Source organism: Passer montanus, unplaced genomic scaffold (genome assembly GCF_014805655.1).
Source record: "Passer montanus isolate IOZ18808 unplaced genomic scaffold, ASM1480565v1 scaffold44, whole genome shotgun sequence".
NCBI classification, from domain to species: Eukaryota; Metazoa; Chordata; class Aves; order Passeriformes; family Passeridae; genus Passer; species Passer montanus.
Genome location: NW_024369262.1, coordinates 2038345 through 2062763, shown reverse-complemented (window position 1 = coordinate 2062763; position 24419 = coordinate 2038345). Strand labels below are relative to the sequence as shown.

At 42.6% G+C, this 24419-nt stretch overlaps 1 protein-coding gene across 7 annotated transcripts; it reads right to left on the bottom strand.

The window, feature by feature from the left end:
* Positions 1 to 232: 232 nt before the first annotated feature.
* On the bottom strand, positions 233 to 23643 carry TPST1 (tyrosylprotein sulfotransferase 1). 7 transcript variants are annotated; one of them, XM_039720779.1, is made up of 7 exons: positions 23391 to 23643; positions 16449 to 17384; positions 11472 to 11670; positions 3545 to 3595; positions 2634 to 2709; positions 1706 to 1753; positions 233 to 767 (listed from the first exon to the last, which is right to left on the bottom strand). In XM_039720779.1, exons 2-5 carry the CDS (start codon positions 17297 to 17299, stop codon positions 2665 to 2667), a joined length of 1146 nt encoding a protein of 381 aa, XP_039576713.1. In that variant the 5' UTR covers positions 17300 to 17384; positions 23391 to 23643; the 3' UTR covers positions 233 to 767; positions 1706 to 1753; positions 2634 to 2664. The 7 variants fall into 7 exon arrangements, with proteins under 7 accessions (XP_039576713.1, XP_039576714.1, XP_039576716.1 ...); XM_039720780.1 differs by lacking the exon at positions 23391 to 23643 and adding an exon at positions 23210 to 23378; XM_039720782.1 differs by lacking the exon at positions 23391 to 23643 and having other exon boundaries at positions 233 to 764; positions 16449 to 17299.
* Positions 23644 to 24419: the final 776 nt, after the last annotated feature.

Genomic DNA, 24419 nt, shown 5'->3' with positions numbered 1-24419 from the left:
ACCTCACGTTACACCTCAGTGGGACACTCCAATTTAGTATTTCTTCATCACCCAGCTATTAAAAGCACACAAAAAGCATTAAATTGCAAACCTTAAAATAAAATCCAAAGCCAGGACATGAGATCATATCTTCCCTCACATCATGTCTTGAATTATAACTAACACATCAATATCTTGAATTATTTAAATATTAAGTAGGAAACAAGACAATTAAGAAATAAATAAACAAAAATCACATTTAAAGCATTTATTTTGAAAAATAAAATACAAAAGATCATTGAATTGTAAATTGTACATGTAATTTATCAACTTTTTTTTCTTTTTAAATAAAAGATATTTAACATTTTTCACATATGAATAAAACAAACAACTTTTCCACCAAGAATCTTTTAGGACAAGCACAGACCACTCTTGAAAGCTTTGTACATTTAAAACCAAACTGCTACAAGAAACAAAAAAATCTGAAGATGGAGCCCTGTAATTAAAACAGAAGAGCAATTTCAGAGACAGGCATTGCTTTTGCACTTTTTAAAACCTTAAAAAAATAGTTGTGCGAATGTAAAGCAGTTCTACATTAACATCAGTGATTTTTTTTGTTGTTTTTTAACAGGTTTACATGCGCTCACAACAGCAAAATTTGGAACAAAACCAGGATGAAAGCAAGAGGAGAGAACATTCTGAGCAGAGCAGGCCATGAGCAGCACACCTCTGAGCCAGGGGGACAGGCCTGAGGGGTCATTCCCATGGAAAAGGCAGCAGCTGATCTTCTAGGGAAAAAAGAAATAAAGTTATGTTGGAGTTTTGCTGGTAACATTCAGCTTTTTATCCAGGACGGGCTTTTGGAATGACAAATAATGCAGAATTAAGGTAGCCACTGTTGTGTCAGCAGGTGCAAAGCCACTGCCAGGACAAATCCCATTCCTGTAGGGATGGGGCTGCTGTGTGCCTCCTTTATCATTAGAGACTGCTTGCAGCATGGTGCAAACAAAATATATTGATGTTCCACTTCCATCCCAAAGCCTTGTGAGCCAGTGGGAAGTTGTGCTGGGAAGTTCCCAGTTGGGTTTCTCAGAAACTGGGCAGCAGCTTCAGACAGAAATGTTGCAGGTTGGAATCCATTTTTCAGAGCTAAATGCTTTCAGAGGTTGATGCTTTGGTTATTTTAAATTGGCTGTGTGAACAGATGATGGTTTCTCTATTGATTTCACAGTGAAGGTCTGTAATTCATCTCTGGGAAGATTTTAGAGCCATTATTTCTACACAGAGCAGTGCTTTTGGCTATATTTGGGGTGTTTATATTTATGGCCACGCAAGGATCTATTCTGGGGATATTTGTAGGGCATATTGCTTTGGGCTATTTTTAAACTGGATTTAAATTTTGCCATCTTTTGTTGTCAGGCCAGAACATCTGATAGCAGAAAAGCCCTGGATTAACACAGGAAATCTTGCATCACTCATTCCTTAACTAGTCTGGAATTTACTCAGCTCCCTGTAATTTTGTCACTGTTTATTCAGTGACTAAAATGCAGCTTTTTGAAAATACTGGCTATGAGATGATAAATCAAATATCACAAACCAGGTCATCTGTAGCAACTTCCTTTAAAAAACACATCTTCATATTTATCTTACCCATGGAGTTACAGAAGTTAAACAAAAATCATCTTGAGAACAACAAATGAGCAGAACTGAAACACTCTTTTATTACCTTCTGTGCAAGAAATGTCCATTTTATCTTCTATTCCATAGGTTCAGTCTGTCAAAAAAAGAAAAATTAAATTAGCTATTTTACATTAGAGGACAAAAATATCAGTACCAATGTCTGTTCTCCAAACCTTTGAGCTTTTAAATTACTTTATGTTAATATTAAAGAGAACACTATCTGCATCAATTTGATCAGGTTTTTATGGTTCAAGGAATATTCTTTTACTCTTCCATAGTGCTTATTTTTGTCTTTTGGATGGTCTGTCTTTGCTATGGGTAAATCTGCTCAGATTTTGGCAAATACTGTATTTAAACCAAGCTAATTGTATAAATTCACCTCCTGGCATTTAGCAGGAACCTCCCTATCCTATGGAGTGAAGAAGGAACTTATCAGGCAGAGTGGCCCAGGTTCTTCTGGGTACCCCAGGATAACTGAAAACCACAAACAGCATAATTTAACTGACACTGTATGCAAACAAGGATTTAAAGGATTTAACCCAGGATTTATTCAAAATCAAGGATATTTTTGCTAGCACACCATCTACACACGGTGTGCTCAATTCTGAAGGATCTCCCTGCCTTTTCCATAAATCCCTCTCAGCATTATTTCCCCTCCTGGTAAGGCACACCCCATCCCTGCAGCTTTATTGGGGCTAATCCTGCAATCCCACCAGCAATCCCCCGTGGAAGTGACCCCAGCAGGCTCCTGTGAGTTCAGCAGCACACATGGAGCAGACACTCAGTGACAGGGACAATGCTGGCAGCAACAGGGCTGGGATGGTTCTCCAGAGCTGAGCAAAGCAGGAGCACTGAGTGATCCAAGCAGGCAAAGAGCCAGGGAAAAGCCAAGCCCACGTTAGAGATCACACAAAGGCTGCTCAGAAAGGTTTGGTGGCCACAGCAGGGTTATTTTCTGAAAACATGAAACACACACTACAGCTATGCCACTTCACTGCTCCACGTTCATTTTATCTTGCCACGAGACCGCCTTTCTACTGTCTTCTTTGGCTGGAACAAAAGAAATCAGTTTTCCTTTTTAATCAAATCATTTTTATTCGAACAAATTGAGAAGTCAAAATGCTTTGTCTGTGGTAGATTCCTGGGTTTTTTTAACCTGCCCCATCCCTGGCAGTGTCCAAGGCCAGGTTGGACAGGGCTTGGAGCAACCTGGGATAGTGGAAGGTGTCCTTGCCCATGGCAGGGGGTGGAAAAAAATTATTTTTAAGGTCCTTCAACCCAACCCATTCTGGGATTTTACAGTTCTGTGATACCCACAAGATCCTACAGTTTGAGAGTTTCACAAAAAGGGCTTTTTTTTTTTTTTTTTGCAGGTCCCTTAAGGAGCTGATGACAAAGAACAGCATTTGGGGGGTACCAAATTGTGAATTTTCAGTAAAACCTGAAGTTCCATAGCACACTTAACTATTAAATCAACACCACCCCTATCTATCTGACTTTGGTAACATCTCTATTTATTTTTAAAATCTCTCAGTACTTATAACTCTGCCCTCTGGACGAGACTTGCTTTAAACCAAGATAAGAAAAGATAAAGCTCCTCTACAAGTAACAAACTTTGCAGTTTGGTCCACAAAAGAGGCTCAGTTTTTCTTTCCATTTCTCAGCAATATTCAGGCAGCTCAGGGTGACCAAGACCACTCTTCACCCTGGAGTTACACAGATTCAGGAGAGGTTTGGGATGCTGAGTTCAAGATTCCACCCCATGGTTAATCAGCAAATCTCACCATCAATCAGAAAATCAAGCTCATTAAGAAGTGGTTTACAACGGCTGTTTGATATCATTTGCTGCTACACCCACAAAAAGGAAATTAATTCAATACTGTACCTGTGGCACTTCTTTGAGGAAGTCAGGAAGCTGAAATTCACCTTTATAGACCTGGAAAAACAAACAAAAATTTATACTACTCAAAGCACTCATTCACTATTGTTTGAAATGCTGAAAAGCTTGTTAAGGGAAAGAGAAAAAAAAAGAAAATAAGTTTTGTGTTGTTAGCATCCACTAATGCTAGAACATTAAATATCCTGGCAACATATTGTCTTCTCTCTAGAGGATAATTTTTAAAAGCTCTTTTCTTCTGAGAATAAACATTCCAAATGGCAAAAAAAAGTATTCTGGTTTTTTTTTTTTCAAAACAGAAGCATACTTGAAAAGTTTTACCATCCTGTCTACTGTAGCATAAAGACTGATCATCCCAGTGTCATGACTGTGCTCTTGTGCCATCATTTCAAAATAAAAATTAAAAAAGGGCACAAACCTACTTGGAAAATTCCCTAAAGCCAGGAAATGGGAATGGGGCTCCTCCAAACCCACTCAGGAAAATTCCCTGAAGCCAGGAAATGGGAATGGGGCTCTTCCAAACCTACTCAGGAAAATTCCCTGAAGGCAGGAAATGGGAATGGGGCTCCTCCAAACCTACTCAGGAAAATTCCCTAAAGCCAGGAAATGGGAATGGGGCTCCTCCAAACCTATGCAGGAAAATTCCCTGAAGGCAGGAAATGGGAATGGGGCTCCTCCAAACCTATGCAGGAAAATTCCCTGAAGGCAGGAAATGGGAATGGGGCTCCTCCAAACCCACTCAGGAAAATTCCCTAAAGCCAGGAAATGGGAATGGGGCTCCTCCAAACCTACTCAGGAAAATTCCCTGAAGGCAGGAAATGGGAATGGGGCTCCTCCAAACCTACTCAGGAAAGTTCCTAAATCCAGGAAATGGGAATGGGGCTCCTCCAAACCTATGCAGGAAAATTCCCTGAAGGCAGGAAATGGGAATGGGGCTCCGCAGAGCCTGGCTCTGAGCTGCCCTCCCTGGTTTGTGTCACAGGCAGGAGCTGCAGGAATCAGGGGACGTTTATCTCAGTTTTCTCTGCTCTCCTATGTGACATGAGCAAACACAAAGCCATGCCCAGCTTGTCAATATTCTGCAGTGGCCTGGGACTGCAGCTGAGCCAGCTCTGAATTTCCTGCCTGTTTCAGGACTGGATTCTCAATCCATCCCTGGGATCCAAACCACCAGCGTGACTGAGAGCAGGAATTGCTGCACACCCACATTGTGGCACTCTGATATTCCAAGGTTTAGATAAAATAGGAACAGCTCTCATCTGTACTCAGCCAGGGGCCACTGGCATTCCCATGGGAACATTAAGGAAAGTCACCCTGAAATTCAGTGTGTGGCTATTGGAGCCTTGCTCCATTATAAATATTTATAAATCAAGGAGAGGATTTTTCATTTTCTGCTTTTATCCAACTATTAAAATGCAGGTTGTGTCTGGGAGAACAGGAATGGAAGTTACAAAACAACAATGTCACAGCAAAAATGTTACAGAATAACCTCAGCAAGGGTCACAAGAAAAAACAGGACTTTGTGTTAGGTGGTGCTGATGTTGGAAGGAACAGACAGGAACCTTCACCTTTTCTGGGAATTCTTAAAACCAATTAATCCTGATGGTGACAGCACTTTGTGACTGATTCAGAACCAGAAGGACCAAACCAAAATCCTCCTCCTTTCTTCTCCTGCAACTCTGACTCAGTCTAATTTTTATATTACACATCTTGATTTGTGTCTGCTCTAAAAGCTTCACCTTTGCAGGAACAGCATTTACCCCAATAAACACCTCACAGCAGATGGCCAAGATCAGCAATATTAAGAAGAATAATGTCACTGGAAAGCAAATGTTTTGAGGGTATTTTGTATTATATTCACATGAAAATACAGCATTTACACAGCACAAATGGCCAAGGCAAATCCAAGCAGTGGCAGGCCCAAGATTAGGCTGAACACAAATTTTGGTTCAGAACTGACATTACCTAAGGGCTGGTTTTGTCAGGAGGAGACTGCATAAAAACTGGTTTAAAGTAGTTCCAAAAACATAAATGGTCCCTTTTGATTCAAAACCCAGGGATCAAAACAATCCAGAAATTCTAAAAACAATGACTCCATCTGCAGCCAAAGTAATTAAAGAGGCTTCAGAATCCAAATTCTTTTCTGACCAATTTATAAGTGTAGAACACATCACTCACAGTGACACTAGAGAGACAGAAGCAGGATATTGGAATTATTTCCAGTCTAAGCAAGAATTCAGTAAAATTGAGGAGAAATGGGGTTTACCATTTCTAAGGGAATTATTTTGCAAGTCCAAATGGAATTGCAGAAGAGGGGGATCTGAAGCCTGTGTCAGTTTGTTGTTCAGTGTTGGCAGTATTCAAGCTGTTCTATTAAAAAACCAAAACACATTCTTATGGCCAAATTGAATGGATATTATTCTCAAAAAGAGATCAGAAAATAAGTTTCACATCCAGTTGCCTGAGAAAACCCCTTTAAACACAGAGAACTTCAGAACAGAAGTATAACCTACAATTCTTTTTTATAGAAGATTAAAGCTTTTTTTTTCACCCACTTTCCTGTCTGCTTTGGAAAGAGTCCCATTATATTTGGTCAGTTCCAGTACACAAAAATAATGGGTTTTTTTGTGTAAAAGCCATCCTGCAACCGAGTGTGCTTGGACTTGGTAAACTTTAAAATATCCAAGCTGTAGAGTACAAGATGTTTAATTGTAAAAGGAAAAAAAATTAAAGAACACTGGCAAAACCAGAGCCGAGCCCCTTTCTAGACCCACTCCAGAGCACATGGAGTGCTCATCTTCCAGATTTTCCTGAACTTTTAAGGCAGCTTTAAAGGTTTACACAATTCTTCACCTCTGCTGGCCCTGCCAAGGAAGGGCCATGTGAGATGTAAATGTTTACCCAGGAGGGACAACAGAGAGCAGGATCTTCCACAGGCCCAGCACTGGCTGCCAAAAGGCAGCTTCCAACCACACCTCAGTTTGCATTTTGGTTGGTAATAACTCTCTTTATACATTATTAATCACATTTATGCAGAGTTAAGGGGTTTAAGGTGTTGTTTTTGTTGTCAAAATAGGATAGCAGCACCTCTGGAGAGAAACAATCCACATGTTGGAAGAAACACCCACTAAAGGGAATATTAAACAAATTTAGAGGACACTGAGAAAGTCTGTGCTGTTGTAGTCCCATGGAAGATTGAATAACCCCCAAATTTTTGTTTTAAATATCAGAGAAAACACCCACAAAGCCAAATGCCTTCATGATCAGGTTAATCACTGAAAATGGAGATGCAGGGCCCTGAGCAGCTGGGCATCCAAACACCTCTGACAGCACAATTACCCCCATCCCTCAGGATAAATACACTTTTTACCTTTATCAGAGATTGCTCCTGCCCTTAAAAGCTCAAAGAGAAACTCCTGAAATCCTGGCTGTCATGGATGTTCGGACTCTGAACAGGAGATGGTTCCTCACAATGTAAACCAGGCATGAGACTGGAGTGAGCAAACTCTGGTTTTATCTCTAGGTGTTGCCATCAGCTGAACATAAAACACCTTTAGCTGAACATAAAGCAGAGCTGGAGAACAGCTTTGGGCTGGCAGTGGAAGAGCCACTGTATTTCAGAATCACAGAATTCACAGAATCAGGTTGGAAGAGATCTTAAAGATCATCGAGTCCAGTCCAGCCCAGCCCCAACCCCTCAGCTGAACCCTGGCACCCAGAGCCAATCCAGGCTTTGTCAAACACACCCAGGGATGGGGATTCCACCACCTCCCCAGGCAGCCATTCCAGAACTTTATCACCTTTCTGTAAAAAGCTTTTTCCTAATATCCAACCTATCAGAACTGTATTTGAACAGTGCTGGTGAAAACCACGGCTCCTTCTCTGGAATTCTGTAACTTCCACCTCTGGATCTCTCCAGGACAGGCAGCACAACTCCATGAAGAAGTTAAAAGAACTTACTGGAGTGTGTATTCCAAGTACACAAATTTATTTAGTGGGAAGGACGTGCCAAAGAAAATCTGATGTAACTCATGACAGATGGGAGAGGAAACCACTGTGCCAACCATAACACAACAAAGCAGCTTCTGGCAAACTGAAATTCACTTTTACAGCATCTCACAGTACTCATAAGGACACATCACACACTGCTCTAAGGAGGAGTGAAGCACTTTTGTATTTCACCCATAGACACTGGGCTACCAGCTCACACACAGCTCAATTATTTGCATTTTCTGCATAATTTGCAGATGAAAACTTCATTTTCTTCAGGATGTTGATTTCCTTTCTGTTCAGGATGTAGAACTTGTTAAAACTCTACGGGAGAACAATCAGTAATTATGTATCTATAAGGAAGGAACCCTTGCAGTGACAAATTAACAGCTCAGCAACAGAAATACAAGAAAACCACAACACATTCAGTGAAGGCAAAATCACCTCCTTGGAGAGGTCCCAGAGAACAGCACAAGCCTGGCCAGAGCTTGCTCTCTCTGCTCTGCATTCCTTAACTGAGACAAGAGAAACTGTCAGAAAAGATAATATTGTCAGGCTGAACAGAAAACAGATCAACAAAAAGTTAATGGCTTTGATAGTGAACCCATCAGAAAATCTGCTGAGCTCGGGGCTGGCCCAGTGCAGCTCCTGCCAGAGATGTTTTATTTCCTAGCACAGCTCTGGGACAGCAACACAAGAAGAGATGGAGCTCCCTTCATGCTCTGCTAGCTCCTCAAACAAAAGCAGAGATGTCAAAGCACCATCCCAGGTTGCTTCTTTTCATTTTTGTGCTGTGCTGCAGGAGCACAGAAACCAAACCTCAGCATTTTGGTGTCCTCCACAGGTAAGAGGCAAGTGAAAAATCCAAATTTAGCAGAGAGCACTGCTTCCCTTGCATTACCTACGAGGAGATAGCATTTCTAATTTAAGCACTGTCCTTTAGCTACAGAAAATAATCATTTTCTCTCCAGACTGAATAAGAAAAAGATTATATTTAAGCTGTACATACGGAAGTCACCAGCAGGGGACAGAAAAGGAGAAAAGAGGAATAAAGAACAGCACTTGAGTGTTCAGCAAGCTTAGGAAAACTAATATTTTGCACCACACCAGCCATCTCTTTCCATTCTTCTCCAGTACCAGCCCTTGGTTTAGGAATTTTTACACTGCTGGTTCTCACTTCCATGACTGAGAGCAGCAGCTTTAAATTGTTGAGCATTATTTCCACTGTTAAGTGCAATTTGTGGTCTTTTCCAAGAAGAGACAGATTTTGCTCAGCTACAGAAGTCTAAACTTTATCTGTTTTCAATGAATACAATTGAAATTCTGTGTTCATTTTAAAGTCTTGGAGACACAAATACAAATATAAATATAAGAGAGCTGCTTCCAAACACAAAATAAGCCAATAAATGGCTACAAACAAGATCCAGATATTCTTACAATGCACTGAAAAGCAATTCTGGAAAGATTTCCTTTGGCCAGCTTCATCCATATTCAAGATACCCAGTACAAAACTCTGTGAAAGGTTAACCCAGGTGAAGAAATTTAAAGAAAGCAAGAGCAAAGGAAGTGCTCCAGTGATTTACAAATTCCCCAGCTCAGAGTACACAGGAACACATTTAACTCGCCAAGTGCCAGCTCCAAAAGGCTGGAAAAACCCAGATTTATTTATTTTATCCATTTAAATAAATGCTTTTTTTTTTCTCCAGGTTGCAGCAGCAAGGAATTCTGGAAAAACCCAGATTTATTTATTTTATCCATTTAAATAAATGTGGGGTTTTTTTTTTCTCCAATTTGCAGCAGCAAGGAATAAATTAGCACAGGTTCCTGGAGGAGAAAGGAAACCCCACAAGGGCTGTCCCTGATGGGCCAAACTCACACACCAGAGTCTGAACAGTCTGAAATCTTTATGTTGCTCTGTTTTTAAAGAAATATTCTAAGTTTTGAAGAGGAACCATCTTGAACTCTTGCTTTCAGCATTCATTCAGAACACCTCCCTCATTTTATCTGTACAAACCACACACGCAAATGGATTTTTGGCAAAGAACAAGTGACTAGAAAAATATATACTGGGAACTGTAATAAACAACAAAATTAAAATGCTGTCTGGGGCTGTAAGGAAAGCTATTAAATTAAAATAGCAGCCAAAATATTAATGAGTGTTCCATATGTCTGCAATATTTAGATCAGCTTCAGTTTTTAACAGCTGCTCTTAGCATCAGTAAACAAACAAATTATCCTTCAAAGCAAACTTGGAAAAAGCCTCAGGAAACCCTCAGCCTTTGAAATTAGGTTTTCATTCTTTACAGTTGCTCCTGCCTGAATCCCTCTCTTGCATGTTGAAATCAAATCCATTGCAAGAAGAGACAGAAATCCAGACAATTTTTACAGCTTGGCCTGGGCTTGCCCCACACAGGAGAGGCCTCAGAAAGGTCAGCAGGCTGTAGCCTTTGAAATTAGGTTTTCATTCTTTACAGTTGCTCCTGCCTGAATCCTTCTCTTGTATTTTGAAATCAAATCCATTTCAAGAAGAGACAGAAATCCAGACAATTTTTACAGCTTGGCCTGGGCTTGCCCCACACAGGTGGAGGCCTCACAAAGGTCAGCAGGCTGCAAAAACTTCTGTCAATTTTATCAGTGAGACACAACCAATAAAATTTGCAATTTCTAGTACTGAATACTTATTTTAACTGCAGACAACTTAATTTTTTTGTGAGCCTTTTAAAACAGGGAGCCTTTAAATTGTAATCAAAAAGGGTGTGTTACTTTTTCCATGCTGAGCTATCAGCTATTAATTAAAAAAATCAACCTGCCAGCCTTTAATACACTGATTATTGATTAATGACATTTTTTTTTCTAAAAAGAAATAATGCAAGAGTGTTTAGGGACTTCACAAACCCCAACTCCTTTTTCCTTCCCATCAGTATTCCAAGCAGTTTATTCAGGATCACAAGGCTGCTGGAAGACAGTGCTTTGAAATAGTTTAATTCAATTTTTTCCCTGATTACTCTGCTGCAGCAGAAAAAGTCACCTTCTTTTAATAAACTAAGTCCAAAAAGAACAGAAGCAGAGTTATTAATTCTATTTCCAACAATGGTAATGAGTTTTTCAACGGATACCTCCAGGGATAAACAGCTCTAATAGCCCAACTACTCAAATTCCAACAACATTAAATTCAGACTCAAATCCTTAAGTTTAGGTTAATCAGCAGCAGACTTTGCTCCATCTTTGGGCTGTTCTACAAAGAATTGGAAAATCAGACATTTTGATCATTGTGGGCTGTTTTCTATGGGTCATTTTTCAAACCCTACTGAGTATTTGGGGTGTAATTTTGTGACAGAGCTTCTGCCAAGCCTCATCTATAAAAAGCTGAGCTCATTCATCAAGTTTGAAATCCAGACAAGAAGGCTTTTCCCACTGTTAATTATGACTCAGTCTAATTTTTATATTACACATCTTGATTTGTGTCTGCTCTAAAAGCTTCACCTTTGCAGGAACAGCATTTACCCCAATAAACACCTCTCAGCAGATGGCCAAGATCAGCAATATTAAGAAGAATAATGCCACTGGAAAGCAAATGTTTTGAGGGTATTTTGTATTATATTCACATGAAAATACAGCATTTACACAGCACAAATGGCCAAGGCAAATCCAAGCAGTGGCAGGCCCAAGATTAGGCTGAACACAAATTTTGGTTCAGAACTGACATTACCAGTTCCCCAAATTTCTGGGCAGCTCTCAGGAGGTTCAGCTCCACACAGCAAGGAGCTCAAGACCCCAAAGAATCCCTTCATTTTCCCCCAAATAAAACACACTGTGAAGCAGCAAGAAGTGTGAGAAACAGACTCCAAATGCCCAGACCAACACAAGGCTCCTGCTCTAGAGCTCAAACCCGTTTAACCAATAATGAAACCCACAAAAGCCTTACCCTCCTGGTGTTCTCCACCACCTTCTGATCTGGCTTCCCATAGTTGGGGGGGTTGGCATAGGGGTCGTAGCCCAGCTTGGCCAGCATGGGGGCAATCACTGGCATGTCCTGCAGGACATCAGCTGGGATCTTCCCAACCCACTTGGACAGGGCTTCCACGTTCACCGGCTTGATCACTTGGTCAGTGGATCTTTCAACCCTGGGGAAGGAGAAAAAAAATTATTTTCTCCATTATTAATTAATTTTAATTTTCCATTCTATTCTTTCCATTCTATTCTATTTCCAACCAATTATTAAATAGCATTAAGACCTTTAGCTTGTTTTGTTTGGTTTTTTTCTCCCATTTTTCTTCTCTCCCCCACAAAATTTCATGTTTTCCACAGAGCTGATGGGAAGTGAAGTTTTAATGAGAATAATTTGCACAATATTTGCAGATGCTGTCAGGTTTAGGCTCTCACACTGTGCTGAAATAATTTCTTTATTCCATAAAAGCAGCAGAGAAAGTCCAAGAACAGTTAAGTGGAAAGTAAACCCACATCTACATATAAATCTCTTTTCCCACTGGCACATTCCCACATTTGCTGTTTAATTGTCTAGGATGTATTAAAAGTTGCATTCTAAATTCCAATCCATGTGTTATTTCTTCTCACAACCATTCTGTGGTTCATTTTTTTTTAAACTTGTTTAATAAAAGAGAGACCTGAGATGACAGAAAGCTACAAACTACAGAAATATTTTCCATAACCATTCCTTTGATTGTTTGGTCTTTACACAGATCTTAATGGCAAATGCACAATTAATGCCATATTTAGAAAATAATTGATTTTTTGTTCATTTAAGCAACAGTCTTAATGTAATTTTCATTTTTGCTCTACTTTTGTGGTGTGTTTTATTTTTCCAGGGAAGAAATCTGGCACTGCTTTGTTCTGTCTTTATGACTGTAAGACACACAACTTCTTTACTGTGCTTATTCCTGGAACAGAACTCAGGCTGAATAATTGAAAACTCCCTGAGATTTTACTCTAAATAATTTAAAACTCTTTTCCTGACCTCAGAAAGATTTTGGATGTTGTTGGATATATAAAAGGAATATTTCTGCCTGCCTCACAGCTGATGCTGAGCACACACCAGTCACCAGAGTTCACCTTGTTCCTCTTTCTCACTCCTCAGCAGAGCTAAAATCCTGCCAGGCCAGAGGAAGGAAATCACTCATCCAGTGCTGAAGGTCAGCAAGGTGAAATAATTTAAATACAATCAACAAAGAACAAACCAGACAGGGAAATGCTCAGAAGGAACTGCCTTGGCAAGCAGGGCCTTCAGATTGGTGTTTTATGGAAGCTGAGAAGGAGCTGACAAAAAAACCTCTAAAAAACACCCAGAATTTTCACTTTATCTTCTTCAGCCATTAGCAGAGCCTCAAACCAAAGGCAGGATCTCAGAAGGGGATTTTGGGACCAGGAGTTGTGACTAAATTTCAACATTCTCAGGGCTGTTGGACTGAGCTCCTAAGCTGGATGGAAAATTGAAAAGTTTAGGTAATGTTTTTTGTGATCTTTCTAATTAGAAGATGAGCATCTGACTCCACATTGAATTAGCAAGAAAAGAGCTGCTAAAAATTGAAATTCAGAAATTCAAAGCACCACAACAGGAGCCCAGAGGTGGATTGGGACACTCAGGAAAAAACTATCACAAGATGTTTGAAAAAAGTAAGATTTATGATCCTTAGAGCCAGCCAAGCCTAAAACCTCCTCACCAAAACTACAAATTGATTTGAGTATTTAAAATCAGGGTGATGCTGGGAGAACCAGGAAATGAGCCTGGCTAAGAACGTGTTGGACCCCCCAAAATGGGTGTTACAGATTGATTTGAGCCTAAATTTGTCACAGATGGATTCCCCACCCTGATGTCAAATTTTAAATGTGTGTTTTGTCCCTCTGTCATTTTAATCTTTGCTAACAATGCCCTCAGCATGAAACACTTCCTGGTGATTGATAACAGGGACTACATTTAGCTGCTCCCAAGGACTGATAAAAAATGCACTGCTCCACATTTGGTCTGGTTAAATGTGCTTTCAGTTAAGGTGGGAAGGAAAATAAAACAATTTGTGGGAAAGATTCCTCAGATAAAGAACTTATGAGGAACATGAGAGCAGACAGACTGGGGGCAGGAAGAAAGAAAAATGTAAAAATCCAAACAGAAAAGCAAGGGAGCACCAATTCTTGGGAAAATTGATTATATGGCAGTGATTCCAGCTCTAGGAAATTTCAGCTTTGGGAAGCACACAGGACTAGCCCCAAATAATTCTGCATCTGTACCAGAATCAAACGAGAGCTATGTACTAAATATAGCAAATTCTGAAGTAATTCTGCCTAGACAGCTATTTCCATAAAAAACCTAATAAAAATTGCTCTAGAGGGGTTGACATTTCTTTACATCAGTGGTCAGCACAGCTGCTTTCACTCAGGCAAATGCCAGAGCTCAATTAACAGTCCTGGTTAGAGCATGGAGTCCATAATGAATTCCTTCAACAGCCACCTTGGCAGGGACTTCAAACCACAAAATCCCCACTCCTACAAATCCTGCACATCCCTACAGCCCTTGCAGTGTTCCTGGATAAAAGTCAAAAGAAGGGGTGAGAAATAAATTCTGAACATTTATTAGCAGGTAATAGCATGGACATAAAAATCTTTTAGTGACACTGTGATCTCGTTCTAAAAACGCTTTTAAATATCTTAAATATTTTGCCAAGATAACAAAAAACTTGTCAGATTTCTTTTAAAAAAATACCTGCAACAATCCAAACATCTCCAGGCATCCTAGGCTGGCCCTGAGGCAGCAGCATGAATCTGAAGTGGATGCTGAGCCTTGTCTAAGACCTGGAGCTCCTTCAGGTGAGTGAGAGATGATTAAAGCAGGGGGCTCTGCTTGTTTCCAGAAGTTTTTACACAATATCCCAGCAGGTTTTCACTGGAACAAGGGCAAACTGGGAAATCCCAAGCTCTCCCTGCACAGTTTCAACTGGAATCCCAAACACACAACACAGGCATTTCAGGTTTTGATGTTCACTGGGTTTTCTGCAGCCCCTGAAAGCCTCAGTCACTGAAATCATGATCAAATCTGCAACTGAAAACCAAATTTCACCACCTACTGCAAAGGTACTGGATGAGATAAACCCAGCCCAGACACAACACCCATTTCTCAGTCTTTCTCCACCATTGCCAGAGTCTCCTGAAATCAGAAATTGCTTCCCCAGATCATCTCCTGAGAGATAATAAAGGCACAAAGAACCCTGGCACCAGACTGAACTGAGGGTCACAAGAACATGTCCACACTCTTTTGTCTTAAATGTGAAGGTTTGACTACATTTGACTTTGAACAAGCCATTTTCTTAACCTTTATAAACAATTTTCTCAACTCCTCACACCCCATTCCACCAGATAATAAGAAATATTAGTAAGAATTCAGTGAGGTGGTTGAGTTTTACAGTATAAAGGTCCATCAATTTTAAAAACCCCAATCTGGAAGCTGTAGGCAGTAATATTTTACTAGAAATGGGATTACACAGTTATTTTTTACAAGACACTTAAAATGGGATTACACAGTTATTTTTTACAAGATACTTAAAGCTTGGTAACCATCAAAAAAAGAAAAGTAAAAATAAGTTACCTCCACTCAGAGCTGCTGAAGCAGCAACAAACCCCAGGAATTAGGGAGAAGTTCCCAGGTGGATCAGGTTCCAGGGAGGCACCACAGTGCCCTGCTTCAGGTTAACATTTCCACATTTTCACTCTGCTACTGAACAACACTGCCAAAAAAAAGGGATGAGATCCCTTCCTGATAACCTGGGAACAGAGGAGGCTGCTCCTGCAGTGGGAATGGTGATGTGAAACCTCCACAGTGTAAATATCTAATTGTTACCCGAGTTTAAAGTTCGCTTTGTAGTCACTGATAATAATTTTGTATTTGTTTTAAATCAAATGCCCTTACAATATATTAGAAAATCCACAGCTGTGTTCCTAGGCATTAAATGAAGGAAATGTCCCCATTTTTATTTCTCAAAACTGGAGTTTAAATAAATAGAATTACTCTGTATCAGTCTGTGTGTGCAAGGTGCCTCTCACTCAGAAGCTCTTGGCCAGTGCTGAATATTCCAAATCCAGGAGCTGAGGAATTTAACTGGGCAGGCTTTGCTGCTGGAATAGGGCTCCTTATTCAGGATTTTAAAAACTAATCTGGAAGATTCAAAAATAGGAGGAGCGTCAAAAATGGACATTTTTCTCTCTCAATGTAAAGACGAAACAGTTCTGTATTTCAGCTGTTCAGCTGTGAACAGTGGCAAAGAAACCAGAGCAGTTTAACCAGAGAATAAATCAGATTATCTTTTAGCAACACCCATCTCGTTTTCCCAAGCAGAGCTGAATTTTGGATTCTGAAAGCAGCTGAATCAGGTGCACAGATGGCCCAAGAGAATAGTGAAAGTTCTGCTTACAACAAGGTTACTTTTCATCAAAATGCTTGTCATTTTGGGAGCACATGCCAGGAGAAAAGCTGCCAGCTCTGCTTTCTACTCTCTTGGAGCAGTTTCTCCAGTTTCCTGGAAGAGGATGTTCTTGGCAAACCCAGCTCCAAGGCCATTCTTGCACTGACAACAATATTGTTGCTGAAATCAAATGGGTGATGTGGCTGGGATGGGTGACACCAGTCTAGATAAAACAGCTCAGGTTTATTTAGGGGCACAGAGAAAAGCAAAGCTGCTATCAGATATTCGAATTCAATTTGGCCTTGACTGTTAAAAGTTTGCTCACATTACACACATAACCAATCTGAGATTGCAAACTGTTCATTAGCACTGACTTTTTTTCAAGATGCACCCTAAATCAGCTGCCCAAGGGAGAAACTGAAACCAAGCTGTGATTTTTATACACAAAATTCACTATTTTAAAACAACACAAGGTGAAGGGCGAAGCTCATACTCACTTGGAAAGAGAAACCCCCCCTGCTTTTCCAATCATCTCCTCATGGTGCAGCACTGCCTGGTTCCAGGGGATGTGCAGGAACTTGAGGAGAGTCCTCATCCACCTCTCAGGGTGCAGCACCAGCTGCTCATAGTGCACCAGCATGCACCTCTGGAAGCCCACCTCCATGCACTGGTTGTACATGGTCTCTATGGCCCGGTTCCACTTGGTCAGGCAGTCCCTGTAGCTGTTCAGGTCAAAGCCAGCTATGGTGACCTTCCTGGAGATCATGGAGTGCACAGAGGCACGGCCGTCCCGCACCATCAGCAGGAATTTGGCATTGGGGAAAATCCTGGCCAGGTAAGTTAAGGATTTCAGCGCGAAGGGATCCTTGTTGCACAAATAGGGAGCGGGCTCGCCGTGCTTGACGATGATCTCCAGCAGGAAGGCCTGCATGGCCGAGTCCAGCACCTCATCCGTGACCCCGGCCTCGTCCAGGCGGATTTTCTCCTTGCTGGACCTGGCCCACATCTGCTTGACGGCCAGGATCCTGGGGATCACCCTGGTCTCCTCCCCGCAGCGGACGTCGGGGTGCGCGTCCAGCATGGCGCGCATCAGCGTGGTGCCGCTGCGGGGCACGCCCCCGATGAAGATCAGCGGCATGTCCTTGCTGTAGGGCAGGCTCCCGTTGGCACTGCCAGGGCTGGCGGGGGCCGTGCCCGGCGTGGCCCGCGCGCTGTCCCCCCGCGGGGGCTGCCCGCGCTGCTCCATGCGGTGGTGGCACTCCATGGCGTGCTGGCCCAGGTAGAACACGGTCACCGAGCTGACGGCCAGGCACGCCAGCAGCAGGTTCTGCTTCAGCTTGCCCACCATCTTGGGAAGGGCCAAAGCACCTCCTACTCCGAGGTATCCTCTAGTTCACGTGCCATGGGGATCCCAAGCCCAAAGAAATCAAGGTCTGGCAAATGGAGAAAAAAAAAAAAATTAGACATTTTTTTACAATACTTCACAATACTTTTACTTGACAATTAGAAATGTATTTACAAAATTAGAATTTTTTTACAATACTTTTACTTTACAAAATGGAGATTTTTTACAATACTTCACAATACTTTTACTTGACAATTAGAAATGTATTTACAAAATTAGAATTTTTTTTACAATACCTTTTACAATACTTTTACTTGACAATTAGAAATGTATTTACAAAATTAGAAGTTTTTTACAATACCGTTTACAATACTTTTACTTTACAATTAGAATTTTTTTTTACAAAATTAGAAATTTTTTTACAATGCTTCACAATTTTTTTACAATGCTTTTCCTACAGGTGAGACAAGAAATTACTCTTGGAATTACTCAAGGAATTACTTTTCCTACAGGTGAGACAAGAAATTACTCTTGGAATTACTCAAGGAATTACTTTTCCTACAGGTAAGACAAAAAATTTCTCTTGGAATTACTCAAGGAATTACTTTTCCTAGAGGTAAGACAAGAAATTTCTCTTGGAATTACTTTTCCAAGAGATGAGAAAAGATTCAGACTGAAACCCCAAAATACAAGCAAGGTTTCTCATTTTCTTTTTCAGAAAGAAATTTCTGAATTTCAGAAGTTTCTCGTTTCTTCTTTTCATTTCTTTTTTAGTTCAGCTTCATAAAAGTGCATTATTCAAAAGTAATTTTCATTTCTACAGATGAAAAGAAAAATATTTAAATGATTTCTAGACACACATAAGAGTCTGAACAAAACTTTTAGATAGAAAAGAGTTTCAAAATCTGTCTGTTGAATTCCATTTCCAAGAAGGACTAAGAACATGCCACGTTTTATAGAGAATATCAGAGATAATATCAAACAGTAGCTTAGACAAATCTTTATTCTGCTGCTGGATGACTCCACCTGTATTTTTATTTTCCCATTTCTAACAGTTAATGTAGAGACAATCATTTACCTGTGTTCTGCAGTTCACCTGCTTTGGAGTTTCAGATCAGGTGGGCTGAAAACTGACTCTTCTTCCCAAAATTCCAATGAAATTAGTACTCTACTGGAATTTCAAGGAAGATCTGGCTGTTCAGGGCTGAAATAGTTCACTGAGCACTCAGAATCACAGATGCTTTTAATTGGGAGGAGCTCCAAGCACGGAGGTAGTGCCAACATTTGAAATTGAATTGAAATGATTGCTTTCCTGCAGGCTTTTCCATCTCTGTCAGCACTGCAGGACACATCCCTGAGCACACAGGATCCTCCTGCCTGCTCCCTGCTCCCTCCAAAGCATTACCCACTCCACCTTTTCCCTCTAAAATCCAGTGGTTCACTCAGAAATGCTGATTTGGGGAGGCTCTCCAGCCCTGGGCCTGTTTTTTGGGAGGACAGGCAGAGGACAGAATTCCCACTCACAGTGGGGAAAAGCAGGGAATTCCTGCTGGGTTTTTCTCTGCCAGGGCATCCAAGAGAGGGTTTTGCCCTTCCAATTAACAAAGCTTATTCTAATCAACAGCTGTCACAATACTCCACTCAAAGTTCAGCTTTTAGTCTCTGTTACCAAAATTAAACTCAAATACAGCTCAAAGATAATTCCCTTCTTTTCCTGTGAAGTGGCCAAGAGTCTCTGGCCAGAACACCACTCACAGGAACAATTCATCCTCTGTGACAAGTTTCATTCTACTCACATATCTCTCTTTGCTTTAACTGGACCTTAAATATCTGAACATTAAAAAAAAACCACCCTCAAATTCCCAGAAATTTAAGTGGAGGTCATCTGAACAGTGCTCAAAAAGAAATGAAAATAAATGATGCAGTTCATATTTCCACACCAAAAATCAGTTCATATTTCAGAAATATTTCATATTTCAAAATCAGTTCATATTTCCACACCAAAAACCAAAGTTTCTCTTCTGAAAGATGAGCATGCAGACCTAACTTGAAATTAGGAAAAGGGAAATTGTTGTGCTTAAAACTAACAAATATTACAGAATCTTTTAAAATTCTTTAAATACAGCACCCACTGGAGAGAAGAGTTAAGACAGAAGAAACAGCATTTCAGCACAGAGCACACAAGCCCTACAAATATTTACACTTCCTCCAATCCCTACCATTACTCAGTTTGAGTAAATGCCACAAAACTAATTTCCTCAGGAAGGAAAAAAAAATCCTCCACAGAAATCTTCACCTTCCAAACTAAAACCTACTCCTTGAAGATACACCAACATCCCCAAATGCAGAAGTTAGGTAGGTGATCACTGGAGAAAAGCACGTCAAGGTCAAATTTAAGATTTATATTAGAATATCAGTTCAACCAAAATAAAATAAACCCAGCTTTAACAACAAAGCTGAAGAACTCTCAGTGTTGGAGGAAAGCTGGTGATTGAAGGCTGAAATCTTTAATTTAATTTTAAGCAAGTGATGATTCCCTCTGGGCACAATTCCAGCTGTGAATTCCATTAGTGCTGCAGACTGTGAGGAGGTTTCCTAAATTTCTGTGAGTATTGACTCACCTACACCACCAAAATCCCAGCCATGTGGCAAAACCCCCAATCAATCACCCACAAACACCTTCACTCGAGTTCAAACTTTGGGAAGTTCAAAGTTGCCAAAGGCTGCAAGACCATAAAGAATCAGGATTTAAGTGTCCTACAACCTTCTGTCCTGGTTTTTTACCTGGAAGCAACACCTGGAGCATGCACTGCCACAAAGTGCTCTGTGTACCTGGAAGCAACACCTGGAGCATGCACTGCCACAAAGAGCTGGGCTCTGTCTGTCAGCAAAGGCAGAGAGCAGCAGTCAGGAACAGCTCCTCTCCAAAAATTCATTTATTCTCCAAGCCAGCAAACTCCCCTCTGTGCCTGAAGCTGCAAGGAAAGCTCTTTGGGATGAGGATGACATATGAAAGTTGCTGCCCTTCTGCAAACAAACCCCACCTTCCCTCCTCCCCATGAGTAAGTGCTCTGGAGCACATCTGTCAGCCTGAAGGGTTGTAAAAGTTATTATTGCTCTGCTGTTAACAGGAATTAAATTGACAGCGTTTCAAAATCACAGCAGGGCAATCAGCAAGCCCTCTGAGCTTTGAAATGTTGTGGGGTTTTTATCTGAGAAGGGCAAAGTGCCACTCACCTTACAAGCACAGACAGATTTTATTTAAAAAAATTCTCAACACAAACCCCACAGTCACCCAAACAAACACAGCCCCCTCACACAAAACAGGAGCTGAGGAAGTTTTAGAAGACTGCAATGGCAGAAAGGCCTTTTGCAGCAAGTTTCAAGTGCCAGGACAAAAAAGAATTCCCAGAAAAAAAGAATTAGGATCTACATTTTCATCACAAGACAGTGCAGCCAAGCAGAATTGTCTGTAAGTGAATTTTCTGCCCAGAAAAGCCAGGCCTATGAGTCAGCCTCAGATGATGTGAGCACAGCAGAACTGACTGCTCTGCTTTGTTTCCTTCTCCTGCACACAATTCACCCTCCTGCCCTCCCCTCCACGCAGCAGGTCGAGACCTTTTTCCTCAAGTTCATCCAAAAAATGTTGCAAATGTTTAGCTTAGTCAAGAGGCAAGTCGTCCATTCGTATTTCATGCTAGTTTGGGGTTTGTTGGTGTTTCAAACATTCCCTGCAGAGGAATAAAGCTGCTCCATGCCCAGGCTGTCAGGAGGAATCCTCTGGAGCTGCAGAGCTCAGCCTTTTGTGGAGGCTGGACAGGGAGCACCTCCCTTCTCCTGTTCCAGCAGAGCTTTTCCAGGCTAAACTGAGAGGGCAGTGCCAGTGGCATCATCCCTCCCAAAATAAAACACAGCCCCAGATATATATATAGCATTTCTCAGTGATTCACTTGTCCTCTGCTTCCATGGCCTGAGCTCCTGGCTCACATTGTGACCATCAGATCTCCTTCTAGGAAAAGCACAGCTTAGATTTTATGGGATTGTTGTTTTTTTTTTAATGGGATTTGGTCCTGATTTTGTTCCTGATTTGTTCCAAGTGCAATGAGCAACTTCCCCTTACAGTTCCCACTGCAGGAAGGTTCTCACACATTTTATCCCTTGAACTTAGGCTTTTCTGATGGGTTGGTTGAAATGTAAAGCTCTGAAGAATGTGAAGGGCTTTTTGAGCTCAACTCTTCTGGAGAACTCTGCTGGGAGGAAAGGTCACACTCAGCTCTGTGCCAGCAGGGCATGAGGCTCCACAGGCATCCTCACAACAAAAAGCCAATAAAAAGGAGCTTTTTGTGCCAGAAAATAGGAGCAAGAGAGAAGCAGGGGAAGAGCTGACACCATTGGAAAGTTGTCTCTCCCCTCATGCCTTCCCACCATGCTCCTGGGATTCCTTTTCCTCTCCAGGAGAGCTGCCCAGCCCCTGATTCTCTGGGCTATGCCAACACCCCCTCCCCTCCCAAGGCTTTATGGAGCAGGCTCCAAAATACACCCTGCAGAAAGAGAGGATTCTGATGCACAGCCTGACTACCACACACAAAACTACACAGGAAATGTATTTTACAGTGGCTAAATTGAATGGAAAAATATCCCAAAGTGCTGTTGTCCATCATCACTCCATTGGAGAAGGAGAAATGAAAACGTTGTTAGGACTTAAAGTAAATGTTAACTCTATCAGTTTCTTCCCTGCCTCTTCCTGCACCTTTCACTTTTTCTCTCTTAAAATAAATATTGGAAAGGCAGCAGATACTGGGAATTCTCAAGAATCACCCTCAAAACAATGCACATTTAGAAACTGAAGTTATTTCTTAGAGGAACATCTACCCTAAGCTCTTTCAGCATCCCTAAATGAAAGTTTCCATATCAGGGAATACAACACAAAATGTAATATGTAATAATATGTAATGTAATAATATGTAATAATATGTAATATGTAATAATATTATACAATGCAATATGTAATAATTTCACTATTTCTATTACAACCACATTATACAGGGTAAAAAAACCCCATATGCTCATATTATGAAATTCAGTTTTGTTACTCAAGCACTCAGAATTCAACATTTTTAGGTTTTTCAACATTTAAGGCCTCTAAAATCACTTTAAAAATCACATAATTAAGTAGTTCTGCTTCAAATGAAAGGAAATATCTTTATCTATTCTGCTCTACTTACATATATACTTAATATATACAGCAAATTATCAGGATTTGCATAGAAAATGGTCAAAAAAGAGTTACCAACATACTCCTGGTTATGGAAAAACAGACAGCATTTGTTAATATCTACAGCTCCTGCTGGAGAACAATTCAACAAAAGGAATTTTACTGGCGACACACGGAGGCTTCGAGCTCTCTAAAGTTACACAAAAAAGAAGGAAAAAGGGGGAAAGGAGAGGAAAAATGTCACACTGGGAGCAGATGAGCTCCTGCTCGGCGCGCCCCTCGGAGGGATTTCAGCGCTCCGAGGTACTGAGGAGAACCAAACTCCTCGCTGACAGCAAACCCACCCGGATCCACAAAAACCTGCACGGCACAGTCACAAAAACAAACGGAAATCCCAACGGCGGCAGCGAACCCACTGCCAGCAACGCGACAGATTCGGTCCCCTGCCATAAACCCATCCAACTGTGAAACCGGCACACCGATGGGGCTGGAAACGAGCGGGGGAAGGGAAGGGAAGGGGAGCTGGGCACTGAGGGTGCCACAGCTCCAGTGCTGTGTCCAGCTGTGCGCCCCTCAATTGTGGGGGGACATTGAGGGGCTGGAGCGGGGGAAGGGAAGGGAAGGGAAGGGAAGGGAAGGGAAGGGAAGGGGTCCTGGAGCCCGAGCCAGGCTCGCTGCCCGGCCAAGCCGCTCCGTACCTGCCCGCAGGCACAAACCCCCGCTGCCCCACCGCGGCACCGAACAAAGGCACCGGGAGCGCCCCGGGAGCCCCAGCCGCGACTCGTCCCGCCCGCAGGGAAACTTTGGGAACGAACCGGCCGGGCCGAGCCGCGGGGAGCAGCGCGCCCGGCCCTCAGCGGGGCTGCCCCGGCCCCTCACCTGCGCTGCTGCTGCTGCCGCCGCCCCCGCGCCCGGCTGGAGCCGCGCAGCAGCGGCACGGCCGCCCCTCCGCCGCCGCGGCTCCGCTCGGGCACCATCGCAATGGGCAGGGAGCGGGATCGGGAGCGGGACGAGGAACGGGAGCGGCTCCGGGAGCGACCCCGCCGCCGCCTCCCCTCAGCCGCGCGGCTGCGGCTGCCATGGAAATCACAACCACGCCCTGATTGGTCGCGGGCCTCGATGTGTCGCGGGCCGTCATTGGGTCGCCGCCGGTGATTGACAGCGGGAGGGGGCGTGTCCGAGGCGCCGGCCCCGCCCATCCGCACATCTGGCGCGCACAGCTGGCCGCGGGCGGGGCGCGCGCGCGGCTGGAGCGGGGACCCCGCGAGCGGCGGCTCTGGCCAGATGTGCCAGGCCCAGCCCACACGCCCCCTCTGCCCACCGAAAATGACTCTTGAGTTACCAACACTGACAAAACTCCGGCCGGGTTCTGCCCCCGCGCTCGGCTTTGGAGGCGCGAGCTCCCCGAGCAGCCCAGCGGATGCGGGGAGCGCTGAAGAACAGCGCTGCAGCTGTCCCGTGAACCGAGACACGCCGGACCCGGAGCGGGCTGACAGCCCTGTCCCCTGGGGTCACGCACCTGCTCTGCAGCACAGGGAAGCGCCAGCCACGTGCCCACCACGTGTGCAGCTGGGAAAACATCTGGAACAGCGTCAGGCTGGAGCAGGAGCCGGCTGCTGGCACAAAGCCCAGCTCTGAGCCACAGCCAGGAGAGGAGTGAGGGTGCTCTCAGCCCCTGGAGGTGCAGCTTTGTAAGGAAATTCACATCTCTAGATTAACTCACCTGAGGCCATCCTGACCCCTTCGTTCCCAAAGCCAGGATCAGCTCCTCACCAGCAGAAAAACCCGTTGAGTTGGACTTGCTAAGGTTAACACAGCGATAGGCAAAAGCTAAATCCGACTGAAAACACATTTCTTCTCCAGAAACAGAAGCCCAGATGCAGACAAACAGCCTGCAGAGATGTCAGT